This window comes from Nannospalax galili, unplaced genomic scaffold, assembly GCF_000622305.1.
Source record: "Nannospalax galili isolate Female #2095 unplaced genomic scaffold, S.galili_v1.0 scaffold513, whole genome shotgun sequence".
Lineage (NCBI taxonomy): Eukaryota > Metazoa > Chordata > Mammalia > Rodentia > Spalacidae > Nannospalax > Nannospalax galili.
The window spans coordinates 3,175,752-3,192,100 of NW_008334861.1; the positions used below are offsets into that span (position 1 = coordinate 3,175,752).

At 52.7% G+C, this 16,349-nt stretch overlaps 2 protein-coding genes across 4 annotated transcripts; one reads left to right on the forward strand and one right to left on the reverse strand.

Moving 5' to 3' along the window:
• Positions 1-1,586: 1,586 nt before the first annotated feature.
• Positions 1,587-6,623, forward strand: Srpk3 (SRSF protein kinase 3). 2 transcript variants are annotated; one of them, XM_029561834.1, is made up of 15 exons: positions 1,587-1,683; positions 2,279-2,409; positions 2,588-2,696; positions 2,797-2,884; positions 3,181-3,268; positions 3,726-3,832; positions 3,907-4,069; positions 4,166-4,191; positions 4,648-4,777; positions 4,864-5,103; positions 5,191-5,291; positions 5,631-5,738; positions 5,812-5,881; positions 5,963-6,055; positions 6,189-6,623. In XM_029561834.1, the coding sequence occupies exons 1-15, from the start codon at positions 1,646-1,648 to the stop codon at positions 6,371-6,373; spliced, it is 1,677 nt and encodes a 558-aa protein (XP_029417694.1). In that variant the 5' UTR covers positions 1,587-1,645; the 3' UTR covers positions 6,374-6,623. The 2 variants fall into 2 exon arrangements, with proteins under 2 accessions (XP_029417694.1, XP_008827774.1); XM_008829552.2 differs by lacking the exon at positions 1,587-1,683 and adding an exon at positions 2,065-2,201 and having other exon boundaries at positions 6,189-6,619.
• A 34-nt stretch (positions 6,624-6,657) lies between these two features.
• Idh3g (isocitrate dehydrogenase (NAD(+)) 3 gamma) lies at positions 6,658-16,289 on the reverse strand. 2 transcript variants are annotated; one of them, XM_008829548.3, is made up of 13 exons: positions 16,135-16,289; positions 11,516-11,557; positions 11,158-11,169; positions 10,821-10,918; positions 10,134-10,246; positions 8,892-8,952; positions 8,638-8,770; positions 8,307-8,440; positions 7,902-8,004; positions 7,670-7,816; positions 7,288-7,382; positions 7,141-7,201; positions 6,658-6,864 (listed from the first exon to the last, which is right to left on the reverse strand). In XM_008829548.3, the coding sequence occupies exons 1-13, from the start codon at positions 16,213-16,215 to the stop codon at positions 6,763-6,765; spliced, it is 1,182 nt and encodes a 393-aa protein (XP_008827770.1). In that variant the 5' UTR covers positions 16,216-16,289; the 3' UTR covers positions 6,658-6,762. The 2 variants fall into 2 exon arrangements, with proteins under 2 accessions (XP_008827770.1, XP_029417695.1); XM_029561835.1 differs by lacking the exon at positions 11,158-11,169 and having other exon boundaries at positions 16,135-16,286.
• Between the last annotated feature and the right edge of the window lie 60 nt (positions 16,290-16,349).

A 16,349-nucleotide genomic window follows, 5' to 3' on the forward strand; every position in this document is an offset into this window, starting at 1 on the left:
ATCTCTGTGAGTTCAAGGCCAGCCTGTATACATTGCAAGTTCCAGACCAACTGGGGCTACAGGGAGACCCTGTCTCAACAAAGCCTAATAATAGTAACAATAATAATAATAATAATAATAATAATAAATCCCAATCCGTAGCCCCTGCCTTCCCCTGCGAGTGTCAGTTCAGTACTCCCTGGAGCTAAGGTGAAAGGCATGAGCAGGCGAGGTGCAGAACCAGCTGCAGCACCACCTCTAACTCCATGATGCTACTGCTCCCAGCACCAGGGCTCAGTACACAAACCTACCCAGGCTCTGCCCAACACTTGCACACAGCCTTTCTTCTATTTGCCTATGGCATCATGCCTCTGCCCAAAGGCTGTAACTTGCCACCCAAGAGGAAAGATGTCATTAGGCCTTCAGTGCTTTGCTCTGCCTCTCCTTTTTTGACCTCCTAAGTCCCATACGAAAGCTATCTTCTCTACCTATGCCTGCCCCTCCCCTACCAGTTCTTTCTTACCACAGGACACTAGATAAAATGTCTCTCACTGCCGGGTGTGGTGGCCAGGTGTGGTGGCACACGCCTTTAATCCCAGCACTCCAGAGGCAGAGGCAGGCGATCTCTGTCAGTTCAAGGCCAGCCTGGTCTACATAGTGAGTTCCAGGACAGCTGGGGCTACAGGGAGACCCTGTCTTTAAAAGACCAAAAAAAAAAAAAAAGTCTCTCACCTTGGGATAAGAACTGTCCCCATCAAGCCTCCTCCACTTCAGACTACCCCAGAAGTTCCCAGCTGGCCTCCCGACTCCACTCTTGTCCCTTTATTCTTTTCTAGAAGCGGCCAGTCCTCCAAGGGATTTTAGGAAAGGTGAACAAATGTGTTTTGAGTTTTTTTTTTTTTTGTGGGTTTGTTTTTTTTTTTTTTTTCCGAGACAGGGTCTCATATATCCTCAGCTGGCCTTGAACTTGCCATGTAGCTGGGGGTGATCTTGAACTTCTGTTCCTCTTCCCTCTACCTTCTCAGTGCTGAGATTACAGGCATACTCCACTACAACTGGTTTATGAGGTGCTGGTGATCAATCCCAGGGCTTCATGCATCCTAAGCATCACTCTACTGAGACATATCCTTAGCCCCTGAGTGAGCTTTCTAAGGGTAAAAATAGTTACCAACCTTGCTGAAACTTCCTAGTGGCACCCAGACTCCAGATGGAGTCCTCAGTTTCCCCAACTTCATGCTGTAGCATGCCAGCACATGGCAGTTTGCAGTGTGCCCTGTGTTGCCTTGAATGTTTCTGGGGACTCAATTCTCCTGGTTTCTCAGGATATACAGGATCCTTCTGTCACCGCCCAGCTTATGGGCAGCTTGTGCGATGTTTGTTTCCCTGGTGTACACAGCAGAACTGGCCCACAGCAGGCACCTGCAAATGTTGGAGACGATCAAGTAGAGATAGCCCTGGAGCTAAGAGAGGCCTTGCAAGTCACAGTGGTGATTGGGGGGTGGGGGGTATTGCCTCTGGCGAGAAGAATGAGTTGCTTCAGCTCTCACCCTTGATCCCTCACAAAGCCTCATTCAGCAGAAACTTGGGCTCTCATCTATCTTAGGGATCTGTGAGCCTGAAAGCAAGCTGGAATGAGAGCTGAGAATGGGCAGGAAATGGGGACCCAATGGAAGTGGCAGAGGTCACCTCCAGAAGGACACTCAGGTAGGCTAAGTGGGAAGTTCGAGAATGCTTCCAGCACGCTACAGTACTTGGAGAGAGCTCAGCCCAAGGACCTGGTCACCATGTCATCTACATCCTTTCATGGGGTAACCTGAAAGCTCTGGGGCACAGATACTCCATCCCTATCCTTGGCTGGTGGGGAATTAGTCTAGAGACTGAGTCACTGCTCCATCCCCAGCTGGTGAACCCTCTGCTCCTGGAGTGTGGGTAAAACACATGGGCTAGGTCTCGGGGCTGGGCTCTCCAGGGCTGCCATCCGTACTCTGCCCCCTCCCCGAGCTGCATACCTTGCCCACAGCTGAGCAGCTGGGAGGCTATTTATAAAGACGGGTGAGATCAGCGACAGAGGCTATAAAGGCACAGGCCTCCGGCACAGGCCCCGGCTTGGCCTCACAGGAGCAGCCGCCCTGGGGCACTGGAGCTTTGGGCTACTACAACACCAAAATGAGTGCCAGCGCAGGTGGTGGTGGTGGTGTGGATTGTGGTGGCAGTAGCAGCAGGTATGGCTAGGCTGGGGCAACTGGGGCCCTGTTCATTGTGTGTGCTCACTGCCTGAGTCCTCCCTCTTCACCCACAGCTCTCAGGTCTCTTGTGGGCCTGAGTCCTCAGGCTCTGAACTAGCTCCAGCCACACCAGCACCTCGGCTGCTCCAGGGCCTCTTGGGTTCTGATGATGAGGAGCAGGAAGACCCCAAGGACTACTGTAAGGGTAAGGCCTGGCCATGGTTGCATGTGGTCAGTGAGATTGCCACTGCAGGGGTTCAGGACAGTCTGAAAGGAAGATGGTGCCCATTGGTTGGGCCCACGTGGGCCAGATGACCAGCAGGGCTGGGCTATCTTGAGAAACAGGAGATGTCCTACTCTGCTCTGTGGGCTCCTTTCGGCAGGTGGCTACTATCCAGTGAGGATCGGTGACTTGTTCAATGGGCGGTACCACGTGGTACGCAAGCTTGGCTGGGGCCACTTCTCTACCGTTTGGCTCTGCTGGGATATTCAGTGAGTGGCTGGGATCTGCCCCTGGACTTGGTTGAGGCCACCACCATGACCACGTGAGTGTAGCCAGGTCTGGCAGCCCATGAGGGTCTCTATACTGCAGGCGCAAGCGCTTTGTGGCCCTGAAAGTGGTGAAGAGCGCCGGGCATTACACGGAGACAGCTGTGGATGAGATCAAGCTCCTGAAATGTGTGAGGCGCCTCCCCTACTGCTCCCAGCTCCCTGAACTGCCTGAGTCCTGGCAATGTGGGTGCAGGGCCTGCTGGGGCCCTGCAGAGCTGGGCGGGGCTCCTAGAGAGGCAGGCTCCAGCTGGCTGTGTGGAGTGGGAGGACCCAGAGGGCAGAGCCTGAGAGAAGCAGTGGACTTTTCTTCAAGTGGGCCCCAGCTGGAGTTAGAGAGGGAGCCAGAGGCGCTTCCGGGTGCTTTACAGCGTCGCTAGTGAGGAGCAGGTTGGCGCTATCTGCGGTCTCTTGGCTTTTGTTCCAGGTTCGGGACAGTGACCCTAGTGACTCCAAAAGAGAGACCATTGTTCAGCTCATTGATGACTTCAGGATCTCAGGGGTTAACGGAGTCCGTATCCTTTGCAGTGTAGTGGCCAAGAGGCTTTAGTCTCCCCGGTCTGCATCATGGGGCTCAGTCCTTACAGGGGACTTGGGCATTTGTTTCTGGGGAGGGGGAGCACAGGTAATCAGGTGGACAGGGATTATCCATGGATACTGGTGACTCCCAAATACAAAGGGCTACTTCTCAGGCTTTTTGGCATAACTGGGCAGAAAAGTGAGGCTGGTGTGAGAGGGCTGTCTTTAGAATGACCACAAAATGTACCACCCCAACTGGCACAATTCTGCCAGTGACAGGAACAATATAATATTCTGAGACAGTGGTAGCCACCAGGATGGCCCAAGGCAAGCCCTGCTTCTCTGACCTCAACCTCTGCACTGCCTGAGCCTTGCTGCTCCTCCAGGGTAGAGGGTAGGCAGGCCTGTGTGCCTCAGCAGTGTACCACTGGCTGCCCTTCACTCCAGGTCCAGATGTGTGCATGGTGCTGGAAGTCCTGGGCCACCAGCTCCTCAAGTGGATCATCAAGTCCAACTACCAGGGTCTGCCTGTGCCCTGTGTTAAGAGTATCGTTAGGCAGGTAGGTAGGTGCTGCCCCAGGCTGTCCAGCTTGGCTGGGTGTGGCTGCTGGGGTTCAGTTCTAGTTTTCCCCAGGTGCTGCATGGTCTGGACTACCTCCATACCAAATGCAAGATCATCCACACGGACATCAAGCCCGAAAACATCTTGCTGTGTGTTGGAGATGCCTACATCAGGCGCCTGGCTGCTGAGGCCACAGAGTGGCAGCAGTCAGGGGCTCCGCCGTCCCGCTCCACAGGTACCAAAAGCACTTGTGGGGACTGGCTCCAGGCCTCTTGGCCTCAATCCCTGCCTCCATCAGTATTTCTTTTTCTCCCTGAACCTCCACCCGCAGTTAGCACTGCCCCCCAGGAGATCTTGGTAAGTTGTGAACCCCCCCTCTTTTTCTGTCTCCTCTTCCCACCCAAGCCAGCTGGAAGCTATGTCCTCAGAGTATGCCTCCTCAGCCACACCTGTTCCACACCCCACCCCCCGCACTCCTGCAGTGGCACTTCTAAAATGCTGGGTGCCCCAGATGAGAGAGATATAGAGGATCAGTCACATGGCCCAAAGTGCCCTTGGTGGCCACTGGGTCCACCACCACCTCAGTAGGATACTTTCCCTTCCCCTAATAGGCCATCTCAGCTGGGGCTGAGAGGGGACAGGAAGCAGTTTGGGGCAGACTCACCAGGCTCTCCCCAAACCCAAGCTTTAGGGAATAGGATAGGAGGGGAGGCATGGAAATGGTGTGCCAGAGGGTGGTAGCCTGGCACCATGGGGATCCTGAGGTCCAGAGCTGGGCAGGGAACCTGGGGGTGACCCTGACTCTGGCGGCAGACTGGTAAGCTGTCCAAAAACAAGAGGAAGAAAATGCGGCGCAAACGGAAACAACAGAAGTGGCTGCTGGAAGAACGGCTGCGGGACTTGCAGAGGTTGGAGGCCATGGAGGCTGCAGTACAGGCTGAGGGTGAGGGGCCAGAGGGGGCACTGGGCCACCAAGCACACGTGAGCTATGGGCCTCTGCTCACACATTGCTCTGCCCCATCTCCCCAGACTCTAGTTCAAGACTAGAGGGAGGCAGTGGCTCCACCTCTTCTTCAGGCTGTCACCCTGGGGGCACCAGGGCTGGCCCCTCTCCAGCCTCTTCCTCCCCTGCGCCCGGGCGTGACCGCAGCCTCAGTCCCAGCTCGCAGACCTCAGGCTTCTCAGGCTCCTTGTTCTCCACGGCCTCCTGCTCCATCCTCTCAGGCTCGTCCAATCAGCATGAGACTGGGGGTCTCCTGTCTCCTAGCAGTAAGTGTGGAGAACAGCGGGTAGTGGATAGGCAAGGCAGGGGGAGCTGAGCCAGATCATTCTCTCTTCCTCCTCTTCTTTCCTCAGCACCATTTGGTGCTTCCAACCTCTTGGTGAACCCCCTGGAGCCCCAAAATGCAGACAAAATCAAGATCAAGATTGCAGACCTGGGCAACGCGTGCTGGGTGGTATGAGGAACACCTTGGGGTGACAAACTGATGGGTCTTGGGAAGCCCCATCCTAGGCCTCTGACATGCTCTAGGACTCAAAGCCATCAGTCTCCTTGAGCAGAGCTAAGAACTACTTCTTGCTGTCCCCAAGCAGCAGAGTCTTGCCAGGCAAGCAGAACTACAGCCATGGCAAGGGGCAAGGGCCACTATGAAGGGGCCAGCCTCACCTAGCCAGTCCCTCCTGGGATTCTGGGGATCCATGGAGCTTGGGTGCGAGGGCCAGAGGCAGGAGAGGGGCTATGGGGGTAGGCCAGCCTCGGTCCAGGCTCCTGTCCCCAGGGCTCCCTTTTCCTCCAGCATAAGCACTTCACTGAAGACATTCAGACTCGGCAGTACAGGGCTGTGGAGGTGCTGATCGGTGCCGAGTATGGCCCTCCAGCTGACATCTGGAGCACAGCATGCATGGTATGCCCATCCGGCTGCCCCCATGCCAAGGGCCAGCTACCTGCCACAGCCTTACCTCTCCCCTCCCCTCCAGGCCTTCGAGCTGGCCACTGGTGACTACCTGTTTGAGCCTCACTCTGGAGAAGATTACAGTCGTGATGAGGGTAGGGGAGGCAGGTCCTGGTCTTGGTTTTGGGACCTCCAAATGCCTGCCTACCCACCCCCAACCTCCTCTCTTCCCACAGACCACATTGCTCACATTGTGGAGCTTTTGGGAGACATCCCCCCAGCCTTTGCCCTCTCAGGCCGCTACTCCCGGGAGTTCTTCAACCGCAGAGGTAGGAGCCAAGTAGGCTCAAGCCACATGGCGTAGGGAGCGAGGGGAAGGCAGGAACCTTAAATTCTGACACAGGGAACACTGGGTGTCAGCCAACCTGGTAACACAGCCTAATGCTGCCTGCCCGCTCCCAGGAGAGCTGCGGCACATCCACAACCTCAAGCACTGGGGCCTGTATGAGGTGCTCATGGAGAAGTATGAGTGGCCTCTGGAGCAGGCCACGCAGTTCAGTGCCTTCCTGCTGCCCATGATGGAGTACATCCCTGAAAAGCGGGCCAGTGCTGCAGACTGCCTCCAGCACCCCTGGCTCAATCCCTAGATTCTGCCACAGCTGTGGGCAGCATGGGCCATGCTGACTTTGCCCCAGCTCTCAGTGCCTTGAGGGAAGAGGGGCAATTCCCGCCAGCCTGTGGGAGCTCCTCTCTCACCCTACTGGGTGCTAGTGTGCTCACACCCCACCCCTACCCCTGTGGCAGGCCCATATCTCAGCCTGTTTGCCCACGATCCTCCTAGAAGGTCCTGAGTGGGAAAGTGTGCCTGTTTCTTAATAAAGTGTGAACTGAAACACCAGTGTCCTGGAGTGAGGGAAGTACATGACCAATGTCTGGGGTAGAAGGAGGTTTATTCTGGGGACTGCCCACTAAGCTGGCTGGAGCATTGGAGTGATAAGGTGGGGTCTATGCACAGACGAAGATGGCTACAGAAGGACTAAGCCTCCACAGCCCGGCCACTGATGATGCGGATGTGGCGGATGATATCCTGAATGGCTTGGGATGTGGTGCCCTGGCCTCCGATGTCTGGGGTGTGCATCTGTAGGAAGACAGGGAGCTTGGTCACACCAGGCCTGCTAACTACTCCCACCCAACGGCAGCCCACTGTCTCCTACAGTTGATAGAGCCTAGAGCTACGACCAGGGGGGTAGTGTTCCAGCTAAGGCCCACAAGCCCTACCCCACCTGATACTACCCTCCCCTTACAGGCCACAGCCAGTGCTGGTCACTGTCTGCAGCCCAAAGGGCTGGTTAACCAATGGGCTAGAGGAGGGGCGACTTGAGGTGGGGCTGGGAGGGAACAAAAGAAGCCTCACATTTTCATTGTCCATGGACGCCAAGACGGCTTTGCGGATGGAGGTGGCATAAGAGTGGAGCCTAGAGGGTGAGAGAGTCAGTCTTTGGTCCTCAGGGCCTAGGGGCTGGCCAGAGGGTTCATGGTGAGGTATCAGGACACCACTTACTTGAGGTGGTCTAGCATCATGCAACTTGCTAGCAGTGTGGCAGTGGGGTTAGCGATGTTCTTATTGGCAATACTTTTGCCTGTGTTCCTTGTAGCCTGGAAAAGGCAGGAGGGTAGATGGAAAAATGTAAGAATGCAGGGCAAATGGACTCTACTCATATGTTATTTCCATCAGAGGCACATCCCAGATACAGCACATGAGGGTAAGCCAGGGCCTGGGAAAGGGAATAGTAATGCTCATGGGTCCAGGTTTCCTTACAGGGTGCCAGAAATCTTTAGTTTTAAATAGTCCCAACAAGTGCACACCACTGTGGGCTATGAATTACAACTCAATAAGGTTGCCTAAAGAGAAAGAGACAGCAGGGCTGCACCTGGCCACTCACCGTCTCAAACACCGCATACACATGGCCATAGTTGGCACCAGCCACAAGTCCCGGGCCTCCTACCAGCCCTGCACAGACATTGTTGACAATGTTGCCATAGAGATTGGGCATCACCATGACATCAAACTGCTGGGGCCGGGATACCAGCTGTGAGGTAAGGAGCGGGCTGAGTTGCAGAAGTCATGAACACCAAAGGCAGGTGGAAGGCTATGGAGCCAGGTGGGCTGATTACCTGCATTGTGGTGTTGTCCACAATCATGCTGTCAAAGGTGATTTGGGGGTAGCCAGCTGCTACCTCCCTGCAGCACTGGAGGAAGAGCCCATCACCCAGTTTCCTAGGGGAGGTGGGGTATAGGACATCAGCTACAGTCAGCTGGAGAGCTGGGGTGTGCAGAGGGCCATGGAACCCTGAAGATTAACTTATAACCTGCACCCATCCAGAGAACAGGCATAATCCCATCTAGCCCACCTCTTCTAAGGATGAACTGAGATGAAGTCATAGAGCCTCAGGGGCAACAAGACCTTAGCACAGCCTCTAATATTCTAAACCCTGAGACCCTGCGGGTAGACCTGAGCAGGCCCTTCCAGCTGCTTTGGGGCTGCTCAAAGTAGGCAGGAGGATGTGGGGGAGACATACATGATGTTGGCCTTGTGCACAGCTGTTACTTTCTTACGCCCACTCTCCTGGGCCAGCTTGAAAGCATATTCAGCAATGCGCAGGGATTTGGCCTTGGTGATGATCTTCAAGCTCTCCACCACTCCTGCCACGCTCTGAGAAGGGGCCAGGGTACAAGTAAGGGGCCTGATGGGACCACCAAGGGATGCAGCCCTATATCACTAAGTATATCTACCTTTTCTGGCCCTTTAAGGGTGGGGCACCTTTTCCTCCTTCCTGAAGCTCTCCCCTCAACTCTGACCCTGGCCGAATCATTCTGACCTACCCAAGATGGTCACATAGCTTTACCTACCTCATGCTCCAGGCTGCTGTACTCGCCCTCTGTGTTTTCCCGTACAATGAGGATGTCTATGTCCTTGTGCCGGGTCACCACTCCTGGCAGGCTCTTACAGTGGATGACGTTGGCATAGAGGTCTAGGCTGGTGCTGGGAGGGTGACAGGGAGAAAGACAAGTTGGTTCTGACTAGTGGCTGACCAGGGTCATGAATTTTGCCACAGCCCACTCTGGCCTTCCCACCTTGGCCACCCTGTGCACATAGTTCTCACCGAAGGATGTTGTTTCGGGATTTGTGGGACGGTGGCAGGTTATGGTTTGTTTCAATGTTGCCTGCAAGACAAAAACAAGATAGGCAGGCTGAAGAAGGGTTCCCTGGACTCAGCTGCACTTCCATATCCCCTTTCCTGGCCCAGAGAATGTGCACCAAAGGTGAGCTTCATGAAAGCAGGTGTGTGTGTGTGTGTGTGTGTGTGTGTGTGTGTGTGTTACTGAAGAGTTTCAAGGACTTAGAAAAGCACCTGGCACATAGTAGGTACTCTGTATTTACTAAACAAATTAATAAATATGGTTGGCATCTGAATGGGAGACCCTGCCACTCACTGCCCAAGCTCTCCCTAGCTCCACAGAAGTATCACTCTTGTTTATGAGTAAGCTGACTGGCCAGGCTAGTGCCAACAAGGTGATCTTGGTCAGGGTTACTGCCAGGCCCCAAACTGAGGTGCTACCCATGGCACCCAGCTCAGGGGCAGGTGGTAGCTGCCTGAAAAAGTCCCCAACTAGGTCATAGCTTGTTTGGAGCCTGTCCATTGGCCCAGGCACCCAGAAGGGAAGCAGAGGCTCTGTGAGGCCAATAGGGCAGTAGCTCCTGGGAGGTGCTTAGACAGTGCCAAGGAGAAAGGCCTTTCATGGCAGCCCATCACGACTACCTGTGCCCCTAGCTGTCCCCTACCTAGACTGACTTCACCCAGAGTATTTATGGTACCCTGTGACCCACCTGTTGCCAACACCTAGGGCTCTACCTGGGTTTATTGCTATTCACACATTTCTCACCCACAGCAGAGGATGGACTGAAATTCATAGAATGATTGGGTGTTTAAGGATGTGGACTCAACCAAGGCACACTGCAGGAAGGACTGCTGGAATCCTCATCTGTAACTGTAATATCCGTGGCTTTGCCAGGAGCCAAGGCAGCAGGCGGAAGGTCAGAACTGCACCTCTGACATTTGGCTTATGAAGAAAGACCACGGGTCAAAGCAGACCCAACAGAGGCCTGCCTCACTGAAGGAAGAGGGAGGGAAGCCCTGCCACTGAGCAGGCTCACCTAGGCTACTGCCACTGAGATAAGAGAGTCATAGGGTCAACAGGCCCACAGAAGCCTCTCCCCAGACTCTAAGCATAAGAGTCTTCATAACCAGAAAAATCCCGAAATTGGAACCATAAAGCCCCCACAAGAGTCAGTTCAGAAGCAGAACCAATCATGCATACCACCCCAACCTGACCCCTGAACTCACCCTTAAGGGCCACACGGTTCCGGCGGATGGCCATGATAGCATTTCGGATGTCTTCCTCATCGGCATTGGAACTCACATGTACCTCTTCAAAGTCCACTGGCACACATGCATGCCTGGGGTAGAGCCAGATTAGAGGCTGGCCTAAGTAAGACCTCCCATGCCTCCTTCTGAAGCCTGCACAAGTCTCTCCCCTGCTGCTGCTCACTCACTTTGACCTGGCTCTAGCTAAGAGAGAACTGAGTCCACCCATGCCAAGCAAGAGGATCACAATGCACTGTTAGCAAGACTGGTGCTACCTTCCATGCCCAGGTCAACCTGACAGGATGCAAGGCACTGGGATGCAAGGCCTAGGTTTATAGGCAGGCCTTCCCACCAGCACCACACTGGGCACTTGGGGAAAGTGCCAGCTGGTAGGCTTCTGGGCTCACTGTACTTTTTTTTTTCCAGTCTTTTTGAAACAGGGTCTACCTGTAACCACAGCTGACCTGGAACTTGTTATGTAGATCAGGCTGGCCTTGATCTCAGCGAACCACCTCCCTCCACCTCCCAAGTGCTGGGATTAAAGGCATGTGCCACCATGCCCAGCTCACTTCTTGACAAAAAGTTTTTAGGGGCTTCCAGCAGGGAATGGAGCACAACCATGTCTCGAGACAAAGACAAGGGGAGGTAGGCCCAGAATCTCCATACCTGAACACAGACTTAACATGCAGCATGAGCTCTGGTCCAATGCCGTCTCCTGGAATCATAGTCACAGTGTGCCGCCCACCATACTTAGCAGACGGAGGCTGAAGGAAGGAAAGGGTGAAGGTAAGCCTTTGGCCATCCCCATACGCAACGTGGGTCAGTGACCACTGGCTTAAGCCAGTTCCCTTCTTCCCACCATCATCAACCCCATAGGCCAGCAAAGACAGGGCTACTGTTCTGGGGCTCCCTGGTCAGCAGCAGCCCCCCAAGCCACCTGGACTTGGGTTAACCCCAAATTAACTAAGAACCCCTCAAATCTAGTACAGAGGAGAATACTCACAATTGTTTGTTGCTAGAGGGAAGACAGAAAGGAAGAAGACACGGATCAGCCAAGGTTGGAGAACAAGGCTGTGACCAGGGAACTGTGGTCTTTTCCCTGAGGACGCTGCTAGCACAACTCAGAAAGGCAAGGTGTGAGTGACCTCTGGAGATTGCGCCTCAGAGGGAAGAACAGGAGGGCCAGGGAGCAAAGATACACAAGCACATGTGCATGCACATGTGCATACAGTGTGTGCACACAGTCTCATGGATACACATTACACACACATGTGCGTACGTACATGTAAATACATGTATTCCCCCCTATTTGCTCACATGTACGTGTGCACTTGCACATGGGCAACCAAGCAGGTACTTACTGAGGAGATGCTCCTCCGGGGGACCTCATGGGCACCCAGAACCTGCCAAAGAGAACCCAGATGCCAATGTTAGTTGTCTAGCCACACAAGTCAAGTTGGCGAGAGCTAGCCTGGTGGGAGAACAGGAACTGGCCATCAGTAAACAACAGTTCACCATGTGCCCAAAATACTCCAAAGCCTCCATTCCCAACAACTGTCCCAAAGGAGTACCGAAGTTTGTTTCAACACTTTATTTCTCTCATTGTTCAGCATATTAAAAATTGTGTGTCCTTAGCTTACTTTTGTTTTCGCTTTTGATCTTCTTTTGGCAAATCACTACATGTGTCAGAAGGAAAGATGGCAAACTAAACATGGTACAAAAGGGAAATCTCAACAAGTCACCAACCCAGCACATGGTCACTACAATAAAAGCAAATGGGGAAGTAAAGACAAGACAGCATTCCACTGCCCTGGGATAATCACTATCACCCGTGTGTAACAGTCCTTCTGAACAGAAATCAAAACCAAATGCCTAGAAAAACACAGCCATTTCTGGAAGACTGATGACACACCAACCTCTAGGGCAGCTTTGACAGGAATTACAAGCTGCTTTGTGGTATGGCCTGAATTGATGTTGAATGTTCCCAACACCCCGATGACATGTCACATTTGCCATGCTGATGACATGTCTGACATCTTCAGAGCAAAAGCTGTCCGGGCCAAATGGACCAGGTGCTAAGAAGTAACCCACTGCTCTGGAGGGAGAGGCTGTGTCCTCGGCTCCACAGAAGTTTTCCTCCCTTCCCTGTTGGGCCCCACTTAAGAACACTCCCCAGGCAGCAGTAGCAGAGTCAAAGTTCTCCTTGTCACTCACCAGGCAGTAGCAGTACAGCCAAATGCAGAGGCATCATGGCCATTTTCTAAAGAGCCAACGTCATTCTACCAAAAAAACAGGAGGCCTAGGCAGAATCTGACTATTCCCTACCCAGGACCCCTGACCCACAGTTACAAGGGACCCAGCTGCCCAGGCACTAGCAATGCAGGAATGCCACTCAATGGCCCAAGGTTGACCACAAGGACCAGAGCCCCAAGGGTTCCTCACTGATCTATGTGGCTAGATACATAGCCAAAGGCACACTTGGGACTTCTTTGTTGTCTTTCTAGCACTTGTCAGTATCTGGATGCAGTATCTGTAAGCTCTCCATACAAGCTTACAGAAGGTAGCACAGATAGTGCTTCTTCCTAGGAGCCTTCCCTGATGTCCTAAGAGTGTTAAGCTCTAGCTTCCCCCACACCCCCCATCTAAGAGATAGCTCCCTACCTGATCACCACTGCCTTGCTTTCTTCCCAGGTCCTGAGAGCAGAGTACAAGTCTGTCTCATGCTCTACTGTTGCTCCAAGGCCAAGCACAGTGCCTGGCCTAGAGCTGGGATTGCAAGAACATTTCCTATGTGAATGAACACATTACAAAACAAAGAAGCAGGGGCTGGACAGATGACTCAGTGGTTAAGAACACTAGCTGCTCTTAGAGAAGACCTGGGTTTGGTTCCCAGCACCCACATGATCGCTAATAACTGCCTGTGACTCTGGTTCCAGGGGATTTGAATCCAACATACTCTTCTGGTCGCCATGGGCATTGCATGAGACAGGTGCACTTATAAAGACAAAACACTCAACCCTTTAAAAATAAATAAATAAATAAATAAACATTGAAAAAAAGAAAGCAAAGAAGCAGATAGAGACGAAGGAGAGCTCAATCAAAATTGACTATCTGCTACTCTTGAAATGGTTTCATGTCTGCATTAGAAACCCATGGAATAGAAGCCAGACACGGTAGCACATACCTGTAATCTTAGGACCTAGGAAGTAGAGGCAAGAAGATCAGAAGGGTGTTTTGTTGTTGTTGTTGTTTTGGGTTTTTTTTGAGACAGGGTCTCCCTGTAGTCCCAGCTGGCCTGGAACTCACTATGTAGACCAGTGAGTTTCACACTCACAGCCATCCACCTTCATCTGCCTCCCAAGTGCTAGGATTAAAGGCGTGCACCACCACACCCAGCCTGAGGATCACAAGTTTAAGATCATCCTCAGATATGCAGTGAATTCGAGGCCAGACTGGGCTACATGAGACTCCCTCAAAAAAGGAAAAAGAGGAGGGGTGGTAAATCAATCTGTTGAATAGAGGCACTGACTTCATTTGACTAATGGAAAGTTTATGCAACAAGAGGTTCATACTATCCTTGAGTCTACCAGCCTCTCAGCTGGATTTCAAAATTACTGTTTTGGGGAGAAGCAAGGCTGATTTCTGTAGCTCCCAGAAGTTAATTTTGCTGGGCTTCAGTGATGGTAATGAGCCAGCCTTCTAAGGGCCTGTACTAGGCGTGGCTCAGTCTCTGCAGCCCTGCCCATAGACAGCAACAACAGCACGACCAGGGTTGAACCTGTCCCACAGCTGCCTCTGTCCATAGTCCCAGAACTCTCGAGACCCAGACTTCTCCAACCTTGCTCTGTACAAATGCAGGAATTTTCCTTTTTTTAAAAAAAAATATTTTATTTATTATTTTTAGTGTATGCGTGTGTTGTCTGCATGTAGATAAGTACACCCGTGTTATGCAATGCCACGAAGGACAGAAGAGGCTGTTGGATCCTCTGGAACTGGAGTTACAGACAGTTGTTAGCTGCCATGTGGGCACTGGGATTCGAACCCAGGTCTTCTGCAAGAACAGCCAGTGTTCTTAACTGCTGAGCCATCTCTCCAGCCTGTTTCCTTTTTTCTAAATTATTTTTATTTTACATGTATGAGTGTTTTACCTACGTGGATGTAAGTGAACATGTGTTGTACAATGCCCACGGAGGACAGGAGAGAGCATCAGATCTCCTGGAATCAGAGTTATAGACAGTGGTTAGCCATTATGTGGGTGCTGGGACTCAAACCTGGGTCCTCTGCAAGTGCAGTCAGTGCTTTTAACCATCGAGTCATCTCTCCAGCCCCACAGGTAGTTTCTTTAGGTGGCTATAAAGCTCTGCCACACAAGTCCAGATTGCACAGTAAAGCTACCAAAGAAGTCCAGTATGAGGCAGGTTGAGATGTGATAAGCCACTCACTCAGCCAACACTCCTTTGATAGCCTGAAGAAAGACAAAGGGTCCAGGGTGGTATGTGTTCCTGCTGACGCACTTCTACACTCCCCATCTTTCTAAGGCTTCTTTCTTAGGCATGTTTCTATTGGCCAAGTACCAATAGCAGTAGCATGTTTTCCCAGGAAGTGTCAGCCAATAGGACTTAAGATCTGGGGTTCTTCTATAAGGGTTCCCATAGGAGGACAATCACTCTTAGGACAGAGCCCTGACTGGCTACCAGCCATTCACTGCCACCTATTCCTATCCCAACAAAGGCATGCACACATTTAGGGAGAAAGATCTTCATCAAAAGCATATAGGAGCCAGCCTAGTTGCCAGAGCCATGTGGGGCCTCTTGGTAATCCTCTACATGCTGCTAGTCTATCATCAGCAACCTGGAAGTTAGTATTTTATTTATTATTTCTTACTGTGTATAGGCACATATACCATGGTGTGTGTGTGTAGATCAGAAGACATTCTGTGGAGTTGCTTCTCTCCTTGCACTTTACAAGAGTTCCAGGGATCAAACTCAAGTAGCAAGGTTTGGCAGCAGGGGCCTGTTGAGCTGTCTGGTTGGCTCAGAAGTCAGTATTTTAAACAGAATTTCCTAAAGCACATAGTCTCCCTCAGAGAACAGAGGGGAGAAACATGACAAACACATGGCGTTCTGAAAGGTGAGTTGGCAGGATACTTTTGAGAACATGAAGTCCCCTACCTTTACTGGATAAGAGGGGAAACCCGGCCTCGAGAGAAGGGAATTGGCCTAAGGCCATGCTGTGCGGTCAGAGAGCAAGGCCTGGAGGTCATATCTTTTATCCCCCAGGGCTACGGTTCGCTTCCTGCTACTAAGCAGTACTAAACAGGAGCCACACTAGCTAAGACCCCAAAGAGAGAACCAAGGAAGCAAAGCCCCAGCTGCCTCCAGTCTCAATCTTGCTTCACTGTCACTACAAGTGCTTGAGATCGCGAGTTGGCCTTTAGGTTAAAATCAAGTGTCCAGGAGCTTGGGGAGGGGGGATCCTGGGACTTAAGAATGCAACAATATTAAAGGGGTCAGTAGTCATTGGTGAAGTGTAATTTTACCACCTCCACTACGACAGGTGACAAAGCGATCCAAGAAAGGGAAACCCGAGGAGGTACCGAATCCGGGAAGAGGACACCAGCCTTGGTGGTAAGGGCAAGACAGGCCCGGACACATGACCTCTTCAGAAGAGCGTACACAAGGACAGTAGGGGACACCCGGCCCCCGCGGTCCACCCCCACGCCCCTCGAGCCTTCGGGAGCCCGTCAGCAGTCAACAGACCCCAAGGAGAGCCAGACCGTGACCAACGTCGACCAATTTCTTGACCGACAGCTAGATGTGGCCAATGAACCCCGGCTTGCAGCCCTCTCCCCGCCCCCTCCTAGGGCCCGCAGCCAATCGAAATCCAGGCTGCTCCCAGAGTGGCTACCCCTCTCCCGGTCTTAAAGAGGTGCGAGGTCCCCCACTGAACGCTGCTGTATTGCGGACCATTTCCTACTCACCTCCCAAGGACGGCAGAGGAGAGCTGGACTGAGCACTGCCTTCGCAGCGCCACCAGCGGCTGTTGCCACCTTCAGCGCCATGACGGAAAGTGAGAACCTGGGCAGCGCTCAATGCGAAGACGGTATTCACGCGAGAATTCGGCAGGGCGAGAAGTCTCGGGGAAACGGGAGTTCAGCACTACGCATGCGCACCTTCGCACCGGTTCCCACGGCCC

What these genes read in the sequence shown, in the direction of transcription:
- Srpk3 (XM_008829552.2), top strand. Translation starts at nt 2,146, where the DNA reads ATGAGTGCCAGCGCAGGTGGTGGTGGTGGTGTGGATTGTGGTGGCAGT. An exon ending in TGGGCAACGCGTGCTGGGTG is followed by an intron (nt 5,292 to 5,630) that starts GTATGAGGAACA and finishes CTTTTCCTCCAG; the next exon opens with CATAAGCACTTCACTGAAGA. An exon ending in TCTGGAGCACAGCATGCATG is followed by an intron (nt 5,739 to 5,811) that starts GTATGCCCATCC and finishes CCTCCCCTCCAG; the next exon opens with GCCTTCGAGCTGGCCACTGG.
- Idh3g (XM_008829548.3), bottom strand. Translation starts at nt 16,215, where the DNA reads ATGGCGCTGAAGGTGGCAACAGCCGCTGGTGGCGCTGCGAAGGCAGTG. An exon ending in TGGACAACACCACAATGCAG is followed by an intron (nt 7,817 to 7,901) that starts GTAATCAGCCCA and finishes CTTACCTCACAG; the next exon opens with CTGGTATCCCGGCCCCAGCA. An exon ending in ATGATGCTAGACCACCTCAA is followed by an intron (nt 7,202 to 7,287) that starts GTAAGTGGTGTC and finishes CTCACCCTCTAG; the next exon opens with GCTCCACTCTTATGCCACCT.